This window comes from Porcisia hertigi, chromosome 3, assembly GCF_017918235.1.
Source record: "Porcisia hertigi strain C119 chromosome 3, whole genome shotgun sequence".
Classification (NCBI taxonomy): Eukaryota; Euglenozoa; class Kinetoplastea; order Trypanosomatida; family Trypanosomatidae; genus Porcisia; species Porcisia hertigi.
Window position 1 is genome coordinate 222,821 of NC_090562.1, and position 11,887 is coordinate 234,707.

At 58.3% G+C, this 11,887-nt stretch overlaps 4 protein-coding genes across 4 annotated transcripts; all 4 read left to right on the forward strand.

Moving 5' to 3' along the window:
* Positions 1-103: 103 nt before the first annotated feature.
* Positions 104-1,951, forward strand: JKF63_07750 (uncharacterized protein; the record flags this gene model as incomplete). The annotated part of the gene is made up of 1 exon (XM_067903681.1): positions 104-1,951. The coding sequence occupies one exon, from the start codon at positions 104-106 to the stop codon at positions 1,949-1,951; it is 1,848 nt and encodes a 615-aa protein (XP_067759881.1).
* A 1,615-nt stretch (positions 1,952-3,566) lies between these two features.
* On the forward strand, positions 3,567-5,783 carry JKF63_07751 (uncharacterized protein; the record flags this gene model as incomplete). The annotated part of the gene is made up of 1 exon (XM_067903682.1): positions 3,567-5,783. The coding sequence occupies one exon, from the start codon at positions 3,567-3,569 to the stop codon at positions 5,781-5,783; it is 2,217 nt and encodes a 738-aa protein (XP_067759882.1).
* A 970-nt stretch (positions 5,784-6,753) lies between these two features.
* On the forward strand, positions 6,754-8,976 carry JKF63_07752 (uncharacterized protein; the record flags this gene model as incomplete). The annotated part of the gene is made up of 1 exon (XM_067903683.1): positions 6,754-8,976. The coding sequence occupies one exon, from the start codon at positions 6,754-6,756 to the stop codon at positions 8,974-8,976; it is 2,223 nt and encodes a 740-aa protein (XP_067759883.1).
* A 1,210-nt stretch (positions 8,977-10,186) lies between these two features.
* On the forward strand, positions 10,187-11,887 carry JKF63_07753 (uncharacterized protein; the record flags this gene model as incomplete). The annotated part of the gene is made up of 1 exon (XM_067903684.1): positions 10,187-11,887. One exon carries the CDS (start codon positions 10,187-10,189, stop codon positions 11,885-11,887), a length of 1,701 nt encoding a protein of 566 aa, XP_067759884.1.

Sequence of the window (11,887 nt, forward strand, 5' to 3'; positions counted from 1 at the left end):
TACCCCACCTCACGCGCTCGCCCCTCCACTCAGACTCTCCCCACCCCACCCCCTTCTACATCCGTCTCCCTTGCTTTGATCCCTTTGAGGTCCTCCACCTGCAATGCTACGACGGACGCTTCGCTACTGCACGGATGTCCGACACACGAGCGTTCCCTCGTTCATGCAGCACCCAGTTGAGATGGCGTTCTACTTCCCTCGCTTCCACCCTGACACGCACATGGACACGGCAGGCATACCTGAACTGAAGGACGCTGTCGCGCTCATGACGCGGCACTCGCGGAGATCGAATGTGGGGAGCACTGCATCCGCCTCAACCTCAACCACGGCAAGCGACGTGCCACGGCCACTGGCGCCGACTCGGTGGACGACGACCGTCTCAACGACTACCCAAACCACGATGGATCTCTCCGTCGCTGAGGCGCAGAAAAACAACACGAAGTGTCTCCTGCTTCTGGAACGCGGCATCGACATTCTGAACAGCGTCGGCGGGGTCCAGAGCCCTGCCGTGGCGAACCTCATTCGCCCACTCTACGCTGCCCGCTTTGAGCTGCTCAACGGCACGGAGCACCTTCCCCGCTCCGAGTACGCTACACGGATACACGTGCACAAGGCCATCCTGCGGCAAGCCGCCCCGCTCCTCTATTACAACGACACCTGGGACAAGTCGGATGTGCACCAGATCGACACGGCCTGTGTTTTGGTGGGTCACTTCATGAAGGCTTTCTGCGCGCTGCATCCACGCCCTTTTCACTCCGTAGCCACTCCCGCCACTAGTGGTGGTCCTACGGGCATGTCTCAGGCGTCCTCTGCTACGCCGACTGCCAGCACAAGTCGCAGCGGCGCCCCATCGTCATCCTCGTCACCACCACCACCACCCCCACCACCACCCACAGGCTCCTTGGATCCGTCTGAGTGGAAGATGGCTGTCGGGAGTGAGGCGGATGGGGCGTTCATCACCCTACCTATGGTGCAGGACCGCGTCGATGAGCTGCTTCGCCTGGCCACCGCGGCGCACGACAAGCACGGCAGCACTCACCCGGAGCTACGCTGGTTGCGCCCGAAGCTCCTAGTGCTAAAGGGGCTGCTCACCATCCCGCTCACGGGACACCTTCTTCACGCACAGCAGTGCATCGAAGAGGCGGCTCACTACGTGGATGGGCTGACGAAGCGAAAGAACCTGCTCCTCGATGGACTGAAGGAACGCCCGCGAGAGGCGGAGCTCGGGCTCTACATGTTGCTCCAAGCCGAGATCGCCGCCCGTGCGTTTGACTGGGATCTGGCGCCCGGCTTGGTCGATGGCGATGTGATGAACATGTTTACCGATGCCGCAGGCTACTACGCCGATCCGCCAAACACGACGCTCGATGGTGACGCCATCATGTCGGAGCGCAGGATTCCAGAACAGCGCTTTGAGGCAGAGGCGTATGCATGCTGCCTCCGCAGCTACGCCACCTTCTTGCTCGGCGCCCCACGCCCCCGTGCAAAGTCCACGCGTGACTCACCCGTTTTCCTTCCAAAACAGCTCTTCTCGCTGAACGCACTACTCACCGTGGCCACACCGTCCTCACTTGTATTCAGCGATGTGCGGAACGTGTCGGAGTTGCCCCTGGAGACGTGCCGCCGCCGTACAGGCGAGGCACTCGATCGGGCCCTCAAGCTGAACCGCATGCTCCACCCCGACTTTCGGAAGAACGCCTTGGCGGCGTCCACCCTCTTAACGATGGCGTGCATGTACGCCGACACTCGCGACTACCTCTATGCCACCGGTCTCTTCGAGTCGGCGCACAAAGCCGTGACGTTTAACTTTGGTGACACCTCGCTGGAGCACGTTCTCCTCCAGAAGCTCCGGTACGAGTTCCTCGCTGGTGTAGGGTCGGAACAGGAGGCGAAGACCGCCTCGCACGAGGTGGTGCACCTGCTGAAGCGCATGGACACACTGCCGCTATAATCGTTACCACCACCACCACGGCTACGGCCTTGGGATATGGAGTGCGTCATCACAGCAACGCAGAGGTCAGGAAAGAGGGAGAAGGAGAGGGGGAGGGGAGAGGGAAGGCGATCCAGTGCGCTCTCACGCTCTTGTGGAATCCAAGCAGCAGCTCTCCCTGCTCTTCTCCCCCCCCCCCCCACCCCACCCCACACCCACACCCCATTTGCCGATGCCAGCGGTGTATCACCGCCGGTGTCTTGCAGTCAAGTTGTGAGTGGTGTTGCATCAGAGCCGCTTTTGAAGGCCGACTAACGGAACGGGGGGGGGAAGGGTCTAAAGGAAAAGAATCTCTTCCCAAGTAACTGAGATGGCGTTGCCCTGGCGTATCTCGACTGTGGCTTGGCGCCGCGCGATCGCGTGCGCCTCTCTGGTCACCAAAAGGGGGAGGCCGCCACGGGGCGGGGGGCGGGGGGGATGTCAGAGAGAAGCAAATATTTATATTTCTTGGAGGGAAAAAAACTCACAGATGGATTGACAGAGAATGAACAACCGCCTCAAGAAATGAGTCTTCACAAAGAAATGCGACTACACACACGCACACATATCTGTATATATAGATATATCTGTGTGTGTGTGTGTGTGTGTGTAAGGGGGGGAGGACATTCATTTTCTTGATGCCTTTAGGGATCTCTCTTTCTCACACAAGCACATCAAGAGAGCATCTCTGTTAACATCTCTCTACACCGACACCCACTTTCTCATCTCCTCATGGCTACACTGGGGCCCTGCGCTCCTTCGTTGTCGCTGCTTGGTGGGGCTGTTCTATTTTTCTTTTTCGTGTGTGTGACACACCACCACCCCCGCCCGTCTGGGGGGGGCACTGCTCCATCCTCCTCCAGCTGTCATTCTCTGCCGTTTTTTTTCTGTTTGACTCTGACACACACACACACCTACACATACACAAAGAGAGAGAGAGGCGGACAAGACCGGCTATCCAAGTTGCCCCTCACCTCCCCACAAATAAAAAAAAGGGGGAAGGATTCTTTTTTTTGTTTATTCTGTCTCGGTGTGTGTGTGTCACAGCACGTCATCGTATTCTGTTGCGATGACCACCATCGCTGTGATGAACACGCCGTTGCCATCGTCGAATAAAACCAGTGCGATACAGGCGCGCATGTGCTTAGACCCCCTCACACCGCCGCCCCATCCCTCCATACCCTTCTCCTTACACCCCGACGACCAAGAACCCCCTCCGCGAACCCACGCGCTACCCTGTCAAGTAGTTCAACACCAATCACCGCGGTCGGCCCAGGACTGGGCGCTCAACGCCAACTCTCACACCACGCCCCGGGCGCTCTCTTCTGCTTCCTCTGCAGCGTCCACGTCAAACGCCTCACAGGCGGGTGCGCACGAAGCAACGCCCGCGGTGGCGACGCGGTACACGAAGGCAGGCGACGCCCTGCTGCTTCAGCCACTGAGTACACCGCCGTTGCCAACGTCAAAGTCGTACGGTACCGCGTCCGACAGCAGCAGCAGCAGCTGCAGCGGCGGCGGCGGCTCGCGTAGCAGGGGGAGTGCTGTGGTGACGATACACTCTGCGAACCAAACCCTCTACACGCCCACGACGGAGGCGATGGGCAGCGATACGTCGAACTCCCACGCCGACTTCCAGTCGCCTCAGTGCAGACGGTACAAAGGCCCCGACCCACTCGTTGGAACCACCCCACCCCACCAGGCAGCCTCGCTACCCCAGCAGCACCAGCGTCACCTAGAGCCTAGCGAGGGGCAGGTCCGGTTCAACGACATGGTCGAGATCCTGCCATGCGATCCACACGCCACTGCTCACCTGAACGGCACTGCATGCGTGTACGGTGGGAATGTGAAAAGCAATCCTGCTACGTTCACCGGAGGCGCGGTGCTGGCGCCATCGATGGCGGGAAGAAGCGCTAACGAGGACGCAGAAGCAACTGAGAGCAGACAGCCTAGAATCCCTGTCGCTGGTGACAACGAACACGTCGACGGGTCCGCGCTGTGGTCAACTCAGTCGCCGCCGTCTTTTGTGGAGCTCGTGCTGCGGCGTATCCAGACCACCTCGCTCCTGCAATTCCTGTGGGTGCTGCTGCTGGTGGTGATGCTTCTAGTGGGCAACGCATTTCAGGTTATTTTTCTCAACTTCTGGATCCACCAGTTCCCCACAAGGCTGACGCGCACAAGCCCATCGATGTCATCGTCACCCGCAAGCAACGAGAGTGATGGTCATGGAAGTGAGGACGGCATCAAAGCGCTCGCGAGTAGCTACACCACCTTCGTCATCTCTGCCTTTGTGTTCCCGACTTTTTTCCTGGTTCTCTTTATCGTGTACGCGCTGTGGCGGCGGCCCAACTTGGGCTTCACTCGCGAGTGGGCTGGGTGGAGACTACTGTTCGGAATCGGGGCCATGGACGCGTTGAACAGCATCATGGCCATCTACGCTGCCGCCAACACGCCGGAGGTGTTGCAGGCGCTCTTCGTCTCCCTCGTCCCCATCTACTCAGCCGTGTTCACCAAGTGGCTGCTAAAGGACAAGCGCGACTACGCGAACCCCTACGTTATAGTGAGCTTTCTTCTGATTGCAACCGGTGTGGCGATTGCCTCGCTGTTCAACTACGCGGCCACGCATCATCACGACATGAAAGGCGGCCCAGGAGCGGCCGGTAATCGCACCGCGATGAAGGACTCGTTGTTCGATTTCTTTTTGGGTGGGTCATCGTCGCGGCAAACGTCGTCATCGCCTTCCGTGGCCCTGGACCGGCGGCTGTGGTGCTTCGTGTTTTTTCTGTCTGTCCCGCCAACGGTACTGATGAACGTGTGGCAGACCATGTACATGATCCGGTACACAAGCAATGACCAGCTGACAGATTGCCTCGCCGACTACGCAAACGACGAAGAAAACGAGGAGGGCGATGATGATGCGGCTTCGATTTCTTCTGTGCAAAGCACGCGGGTGTTGGACGACAACGCAGACCATCACTGCGACGCAGCTCATCGTCCTTCCGCTCTGGCGCCTGTGTCCACGCAGACCTTGGCTGGCTCTGCGTCCGGGTCACTTTCTAGTGCGTCGGCGCCCACACAGCACCACCCCCTGCATGGTGAGGATACGAGCGTCAAGCTCGTCATGCTGACCTCTGACACGGCCATCCAGGCGATCATGGCCTTGCTACTGTTGCCGGTGGACGCGCTGCCGTGGTTCGGAGGGAGCGACTCGATTCGTGAAGTCGTGCAGAACCTAGAAGAGGGCATCGATTGTGTGCTGCACTGTCCTCATAACATGACGTTTTGTATACTCTACAGCACGGGGTTTGTTCTGGTGTACATCGCCTCTGCCTACCTGAACCGCTACAGTGTGACCCTGTGCTCCATGGTCAGTCAGCTCTCTGGCCCCATCACCGCCCTCATCCTTATAGCTTTCCCCTCCCTGAACATGACCGGCGACGCCTCACCGTGGTATGTAAGTATCTTTGCGATCATTGTGCTGTCCTGTGGCACTGTTGTATACGTCTACTGGGACGAGATGACGATGGAGAAGAAGATGGAGGGTGAGATGCAGCTGAAGTGGGACATGGTGCAGGAACAGCAACAGCATCAGCATCAGCGGTCACACAGGCCCCTTCAGTCGTCGAGTGGCGGCCCATCGTACCATGAGGTCGACAACGGCACACACAACACATCGCCACGCAGCGCCTCGCAGCCACAGTGTCCTCGTCACTCGCGATCACGGCGGTACCGCCGCCGTCCTCAGTCGGAGTATGTCGTCGTGTTCGACCAAAATGTAACGAATCCTGCCGACAACGGAGAGCCGCAGCGCCTCTGACAGAGAAAATAGAAGGTATCACTACGACCACGACCCACCCGCCCTCTTGACTGCATGCTGTCCTTTCTACTCTCTCCCTCCTCCTCCTCCTCCTTCCCTCCCCCTCCTATTTTACTTGAACAGACGGCTGACACACGCAGTGTCGTCATGGGGCCCGTTGTTCCATGTCTGGGCGGTGTATGAAAAAAAAAAAAAACATTCGAGATTGGAAACTTTTTTTTGAGGGAGGGGGGACTACAGCCTTGAGTCTGCGTGATTTGTTGATGGGCGGACGGACACACACACACACACACTGATGGGGAGGGAAGGAGAGGTGAGGTGAGGGGGGGGGGGGGTACACGACGAAAACACAAAAATAAAATGTACGTCTCCCCTTCCCCCTCACCTCCTGACATTGCACCTTTTTTTCTCCCCAGTGATGTCTGCGTTTGCTGTGTGCGGCTTTGGGCTCTCGCATTGGGGAGTGTGTGTGTGTGTGTAGAGAGAGAGAGATTCCTTTTTCTCTCTCCTCCTCCTCCCCCCCTCCTTTAACAAATTCAAAAAAAAAGGGCGCGCCTATATATAAATATATATATATGTGTGTGTGTGTGTGTGTACATGTACACACATATATACGTAGATACCAATTTTTTACATGGATTAGATCTGTGCCTCGCACCCTCCTCCTCTCCCACTCTCATCACCACCACCCCTTTTTTTTTTTCTCCTCCCTCCCCTTCCCTTCCCTTCCCTCCTGCAAAGCACTCTCCAGTGAAAGTAGTTGATCGTGTTTTTATACGTCCGTGTGAGTCTTTGCATGTTTGTCTCTGCGTGTGTGTGTGTGTGTGTATGTTTAGCCGTAGGACCTGCATATCGGCGCGTGGCGACTCTCTGGTTGTAGACACCTCCGTGTGAGTGTATCCATTCATCCCTCCCCCCCCCCCCGCCACGCCCTTCTTTCCTCTCTTACACACACACACACACACAAAGCATGTCGCCCATTCACAAGAAAGATGTTGACGTGCTTGACCTGGGTGCGGGGGACACTGCAGGTGGCCAGAACAACTCCCATCACCAAGCTGGTGCCCCATCCTGGGAAGAGCAATCGTTGCCGCTCAAGTCCTCTCCCACTACTAACGCCCCCATGGCGGCGGCGAACCCATCAGCGACGAAGGACCTGCGACATTGCACGCACTCTTGCGAGGAGGACGTGAGGAACGCCACACCCGTCTCTGCCTCCACGGCGTCCTCGTCCCTCCGCTACACGGCCACCACTGAGTTCAGAATACCGTCTCCTCTCGAGAACATGTTGACGTCTGTGGTGCCGTGTCCTCGACCTGGCACTGCAAAGAAGGAGATGGCGGCGACTAGGACGACAGCGCGCGCCACGGCACCTGATACTGACCATAACGCCGACACGATCTCTTTCGCCTCCACTGTAAACCCAGCGCCGTCCTCGCCGGTGGTGGAAGTGGAGCCGACCAAGCACGTCGCAGACGTGATCCGCTCCCTTCCTAGCCGCGCCGTCTCGATCGTCATGGCTTTCCTGTGCGCCCTCCTCGAGAAGCTCCGTGAGATGTCGCTCAAGCAGTTTCTGTGGGTCGCCGTCCTCGTCACCCTCGTCATGGTGGGCAACTTTTTGCAAATTGTGATGCTAAATTTTTGGTTATTCTCCTTTCCCTCGGATGGCACGCCAGGCAACTACACCGCCTTCGCCGTACCGGGCATCTTTTTTTCTCTTCTCTTTATGCTGCTCCTTGGTGGCTATACGGCGATCTGGCGGCCGTCGCTGCGCTTCGCAAGACACGCGCACGGCTGGGTCATCCTCCTTGGTGTCGGTTTCTGTGACGCCATCAACAGCTGGATGGCCACGTACGCCGCGTCCTACACCTCCGAGGTGCTCCAGGCACTCTTCACTAACTTTTGTCCCCTCTACGCCGTGTTTTTGTGCAAGTGGATCCTGCGTGACACGCGTCACTACGCCAACGCCCACATCACCTCCGTATTTGTGCTCACCATCGGCGGCATCCTCGCCGCGTCGCTCTACGGTCTCGTCAAGGACAAGCACATTAGCGAGGGCAACTGGTGGATCCTCATTTTTTTTCTCTCCATGCCCCTTCGAGTGCTCATGAACGTGTGGCAGTCCCTGTACATGATCGTCTACACACGCGACCCCAAGTTTGTCTTGTGGCTGAGCGTCCGGCTGGGGACTTCGGAGGAAGCCCCCAAGGCATTTGCCGCGGAGAACAACCACGATGGAACGCCAGATACCTTCGATACCCTTTCCAGGACTGACGTCGATGTGATCGCGGACCATACCACTTTTCTAGGTAGCGGGCTGGACAAGATTACACCAGCCATCAAACGCTATGGTGGCCGTATGCCAATGGGCAGACTTGAGCACGGGGAGGTGGGGGAGGAGGAGGTGGTGGTGGTGGTGGACGACAACGCAGACCCTGCTAGGCACGACTCCGTGGGTACTACCGGCGATACGGTGGGGGACATCGCCGCCGAGGCCTGTGCGGCAGTGCCGAACGACGAGCCGATGGTGGATCTAGTGAATTCGGAGGATGCGGTTTATAGCACACACTTCACGAGAGAGAACGAAGACTTGAGAGCCACTGCGACTCCCGCGTCACGACTCCCGACGCAAACCATGTTCACCGTGCGCTACAACCAAAGTGAGGACACCATCGTGAAGCTCGTCATGCTGGCCGGTGAGACGACGATCCAGATGTGCTTTACGCTCTTCCTGCTCCCGGCGGACGCGCTGCCGTGGTGGGGCAACAGCGACAGCGTCCGCTCCACCTGGAGCAACTTTGTCGAAGGCTTGGGCTGTGTCTTCACGATCCAGGAAAACTTTTTCTACTGCTTCCTGTACACACTCGGCTTTGTCTTCACCTACATCGGGTGCGCCTACCTCAACCACTACAGCGCCGCCCTGTGCTCCATCGTCAGCCAACTCTCCTCACCGGTCACTGCACTCATACTCGTAATCGTGCCGAGTTGGAATGTCCATCCGAATGGCGAATCGCCATGGTACCTCAACCTGATCGCCATCCTCTTCCTGTGTGTCGCAGCCCTCATCTACGTGGTGTGGGAGGAGAAGACGGATGACGAAAAGGTTCACGCAGAGTACGAACTGAAGATGAGCGAACTGCACGTGCGCCCGTCATCACACCAGGCGCCACATCGCATCACGATTCAGGGGTGAAGAGGGGTGGGGGGTGAGTGGGGCGGGGGGGAGAAGGGAGTATGTGCGAACGCGTATCCTGTACACGACAATACTTGGTCTGCGGAAGGCAGGAGACAGTTTGGGCACCCCCCCCTGGTCGCTCAACACCCCTCGCACCCCCGTTGAAAACGTGTGTCTGTGTGTGTGTACGTGTGTGTACGTGCATGGGATGCGTGTGTCCTCTGTCCTATTGATGATGCGACTACTCCCCCCCCCCTCCCACCCCCTACATTTGAGGTGTGTGTGTGTGTGTGTGTGTGGACTGCATTTCTATAATAGTTTATCCTCATATCCTCTTCCCTGTGAGCCATTACTTCCACCTTCGCCTTTCCCTTGGGTTTTTGTGACATAAAGAAATAGCTGCACCACCACCACCACCCCAAAAAAAAAAAAAGAGGGGTGGGCGTGGACGTGAACGGTGGCAGCCGATTGTGCTTCGCCCCCAGCGACTGGAGAGCAAGCAAAAAAAAGTGGAGCAGCACAAGTGTGTGTGTGTGTGTGTGGGTGTGAGGGGAGGGGGGGGGCAATGAATTCTGCATCGCGCTGGCCGTGTGTGCTGACAGGGATATATCGATACTCGAACCTTCCTCCCGCTTTACATGTCTCACTCTTGCCTATGCGTGTGCTTCAACTGTTTTTTGTTGAATATACATGTGTGTGTCTCCTGAATGTGTACATAGCATGATATGGCACGCGTGTTTTTTTTTGTGTGTGTGTGTCTCACTGTCAAGATAGGGGGATTTCCAGTGTAGATGTGTGTTACACCCCGCAGTGTCTGTATCGATCTACTGCTTCAGTTGGATGCATCACAACACACGGAACAAAGAGTAACGTGTGTGCATGCTTTGCTGATGCGGCCATTCACTTCGGTGTCAAGTTCAAGGCACGACGAGAAAGAAAAAAACGCGTGTTTGGGGGGAGGAAGGCTCTCGCCTCCTCTTCCCCTTTTCCCCTCTCTTTCGGTGTGCCGCCCCGAACAGCGCTGGAAAGAAAACACGGATTGTTGTATCCGTGTGTAACAGGCTCATGCACATCCCATCGACTGACCCCTCTCTTTCCCTCCTCCCACCCACCCACCCCCCACCTTTCTTGGCCCCTCACACACACACACACACACACACACGCGTGCGCGAGTTACGTGACGTGGCTAAATAGATCCCCTAACATCACCAACACCTGTGAGCCTCGCATGCGCGGAAGGGGTTGCAAACGTATCGCGGCTCGGTCCTTCCAGCAATGGCAGAAGCTCGACTACAATTTGTTTTGTGACCGTCAGCTGCCCACACCGCTGCACGCGACGCTGCGACTCCCCGTGCGGCGTGCGGCGCAGACGCCATCGTCTTCATCCTGTCTAGCAACGCCAGCGTCTGTGGATCTGCAACTGGAGACGAATAGCACCGCAGTGCTGCAGTGGTGGCGACGTGAGTACGAACCGTTCCTTCTTGATGGCGATGTAGGGGCACAACGGACGGTTGGCACAGCGATGGCTACGCCGCATGTACTGGCCAGCGCACGCGTCAGCGCCCACGTTGGACCACCAGCACCGCCGCTGGGCTACCCCGAGTACGTGGGGATGGAGGCGAAGCAGTACACTGAAGGTGTCGTGCACAGTGAGACATACGCCTACCAGCACGCGGCAACGACAGGAAGTGTGCCGGCGCCGCCACCCGGTGCACCGTATCTTTCCCCGGTGAAGTGGATCCAGCAGCCGCTGCTGAACGGCTTCGTCGCGCAGCGCCTCACCGCGCACGCTGGCGTGACGACGGGCTCGCTCCTCGACGCCCGGAGTGCGGCGAGGGCACTCGGTCGCCAGCTGCCCCCCTTTGCGCTTTCCCCGTTCTACGCAGCCAGTGATTTGCTGGATCGGTGGTGCCTCTTCGGCGAGGCGGCAGCCGTGGTACCACCGATCCCGTCCCCATCAACTGCCGTCCTTGATGGGGCGCGGCAGTTGCAGCAGCCACACGATCCCGCTGCGCATCACCTCCGCATCGCTGAGCTGGCACTCGGTGCGGCTTTGTTGTCAAACTTCCACGCCGTGTGGCTGAACGGCGCCGTCCTTTCGCACTCTGGCACAGGCCGGTCTGTCGTCGTCGTCGGCCCCAGGCGCAGTGGCAAGACCACGCTGGCGCTGCACTGCATCTCGGCAGCGGCGATGCAGACATCTGGCACCGCGAGCGGCGAAAGCGATGTGCGACTGACGGCGGCGGATCACTTCTTCCTCGCAGCTGGCACGCCTGTGCGTCGCATGCTGGACCCCGCCGCCGCACCGCCCACCTCGCCGACTATCCTCGCGTGCTCCCTGCCACATCATGTAACCGTGGGTATTGGCGCCGTACTGGGCACCCTGCGGCCAAACCCTGACCTGGCTCAAGCAATTGGCGACCTCCCGCCTTCTCTTCAAACTGAAGCCGGTCTACGCGCATTTTTGTCCAACACAGATGGTGTTCTCTGGAACATGAGTAAAACGTTCCGTGTGCGACTGAAAGACACACAGACGCCATCTTCGCCCCACTCCTCCACGCGGTGGGACCCTGTTGTGGTGAACGCTCTGGCTGGCATCGTGCTGCTCGACTGGGACGTGGAGGAGCTCTTCAATACGTCGCAGACGCCAGTACGCAGCGCGGTTCGCAGAATCCCGCTCCACGACGGCGGCGTGGAAGAATTGCTGACACGCGGGAAGGACTACATGTTTCATGGCCATCATCTCCTGCGCTCTGTCTACGACGCGCCGCAGGACGCACCTGCACGACTGGCAGAGGCGCTCACAGGCGAGCTAGCCGCAGCACCGCCCCAGTCCGACACGGACAACACTGCACCAGCACTGCACTGCATCGAAGGCTCTGTGGACTTTAACCTCGCCACACAACTCGTGACGAGTCTCCTCAACTGA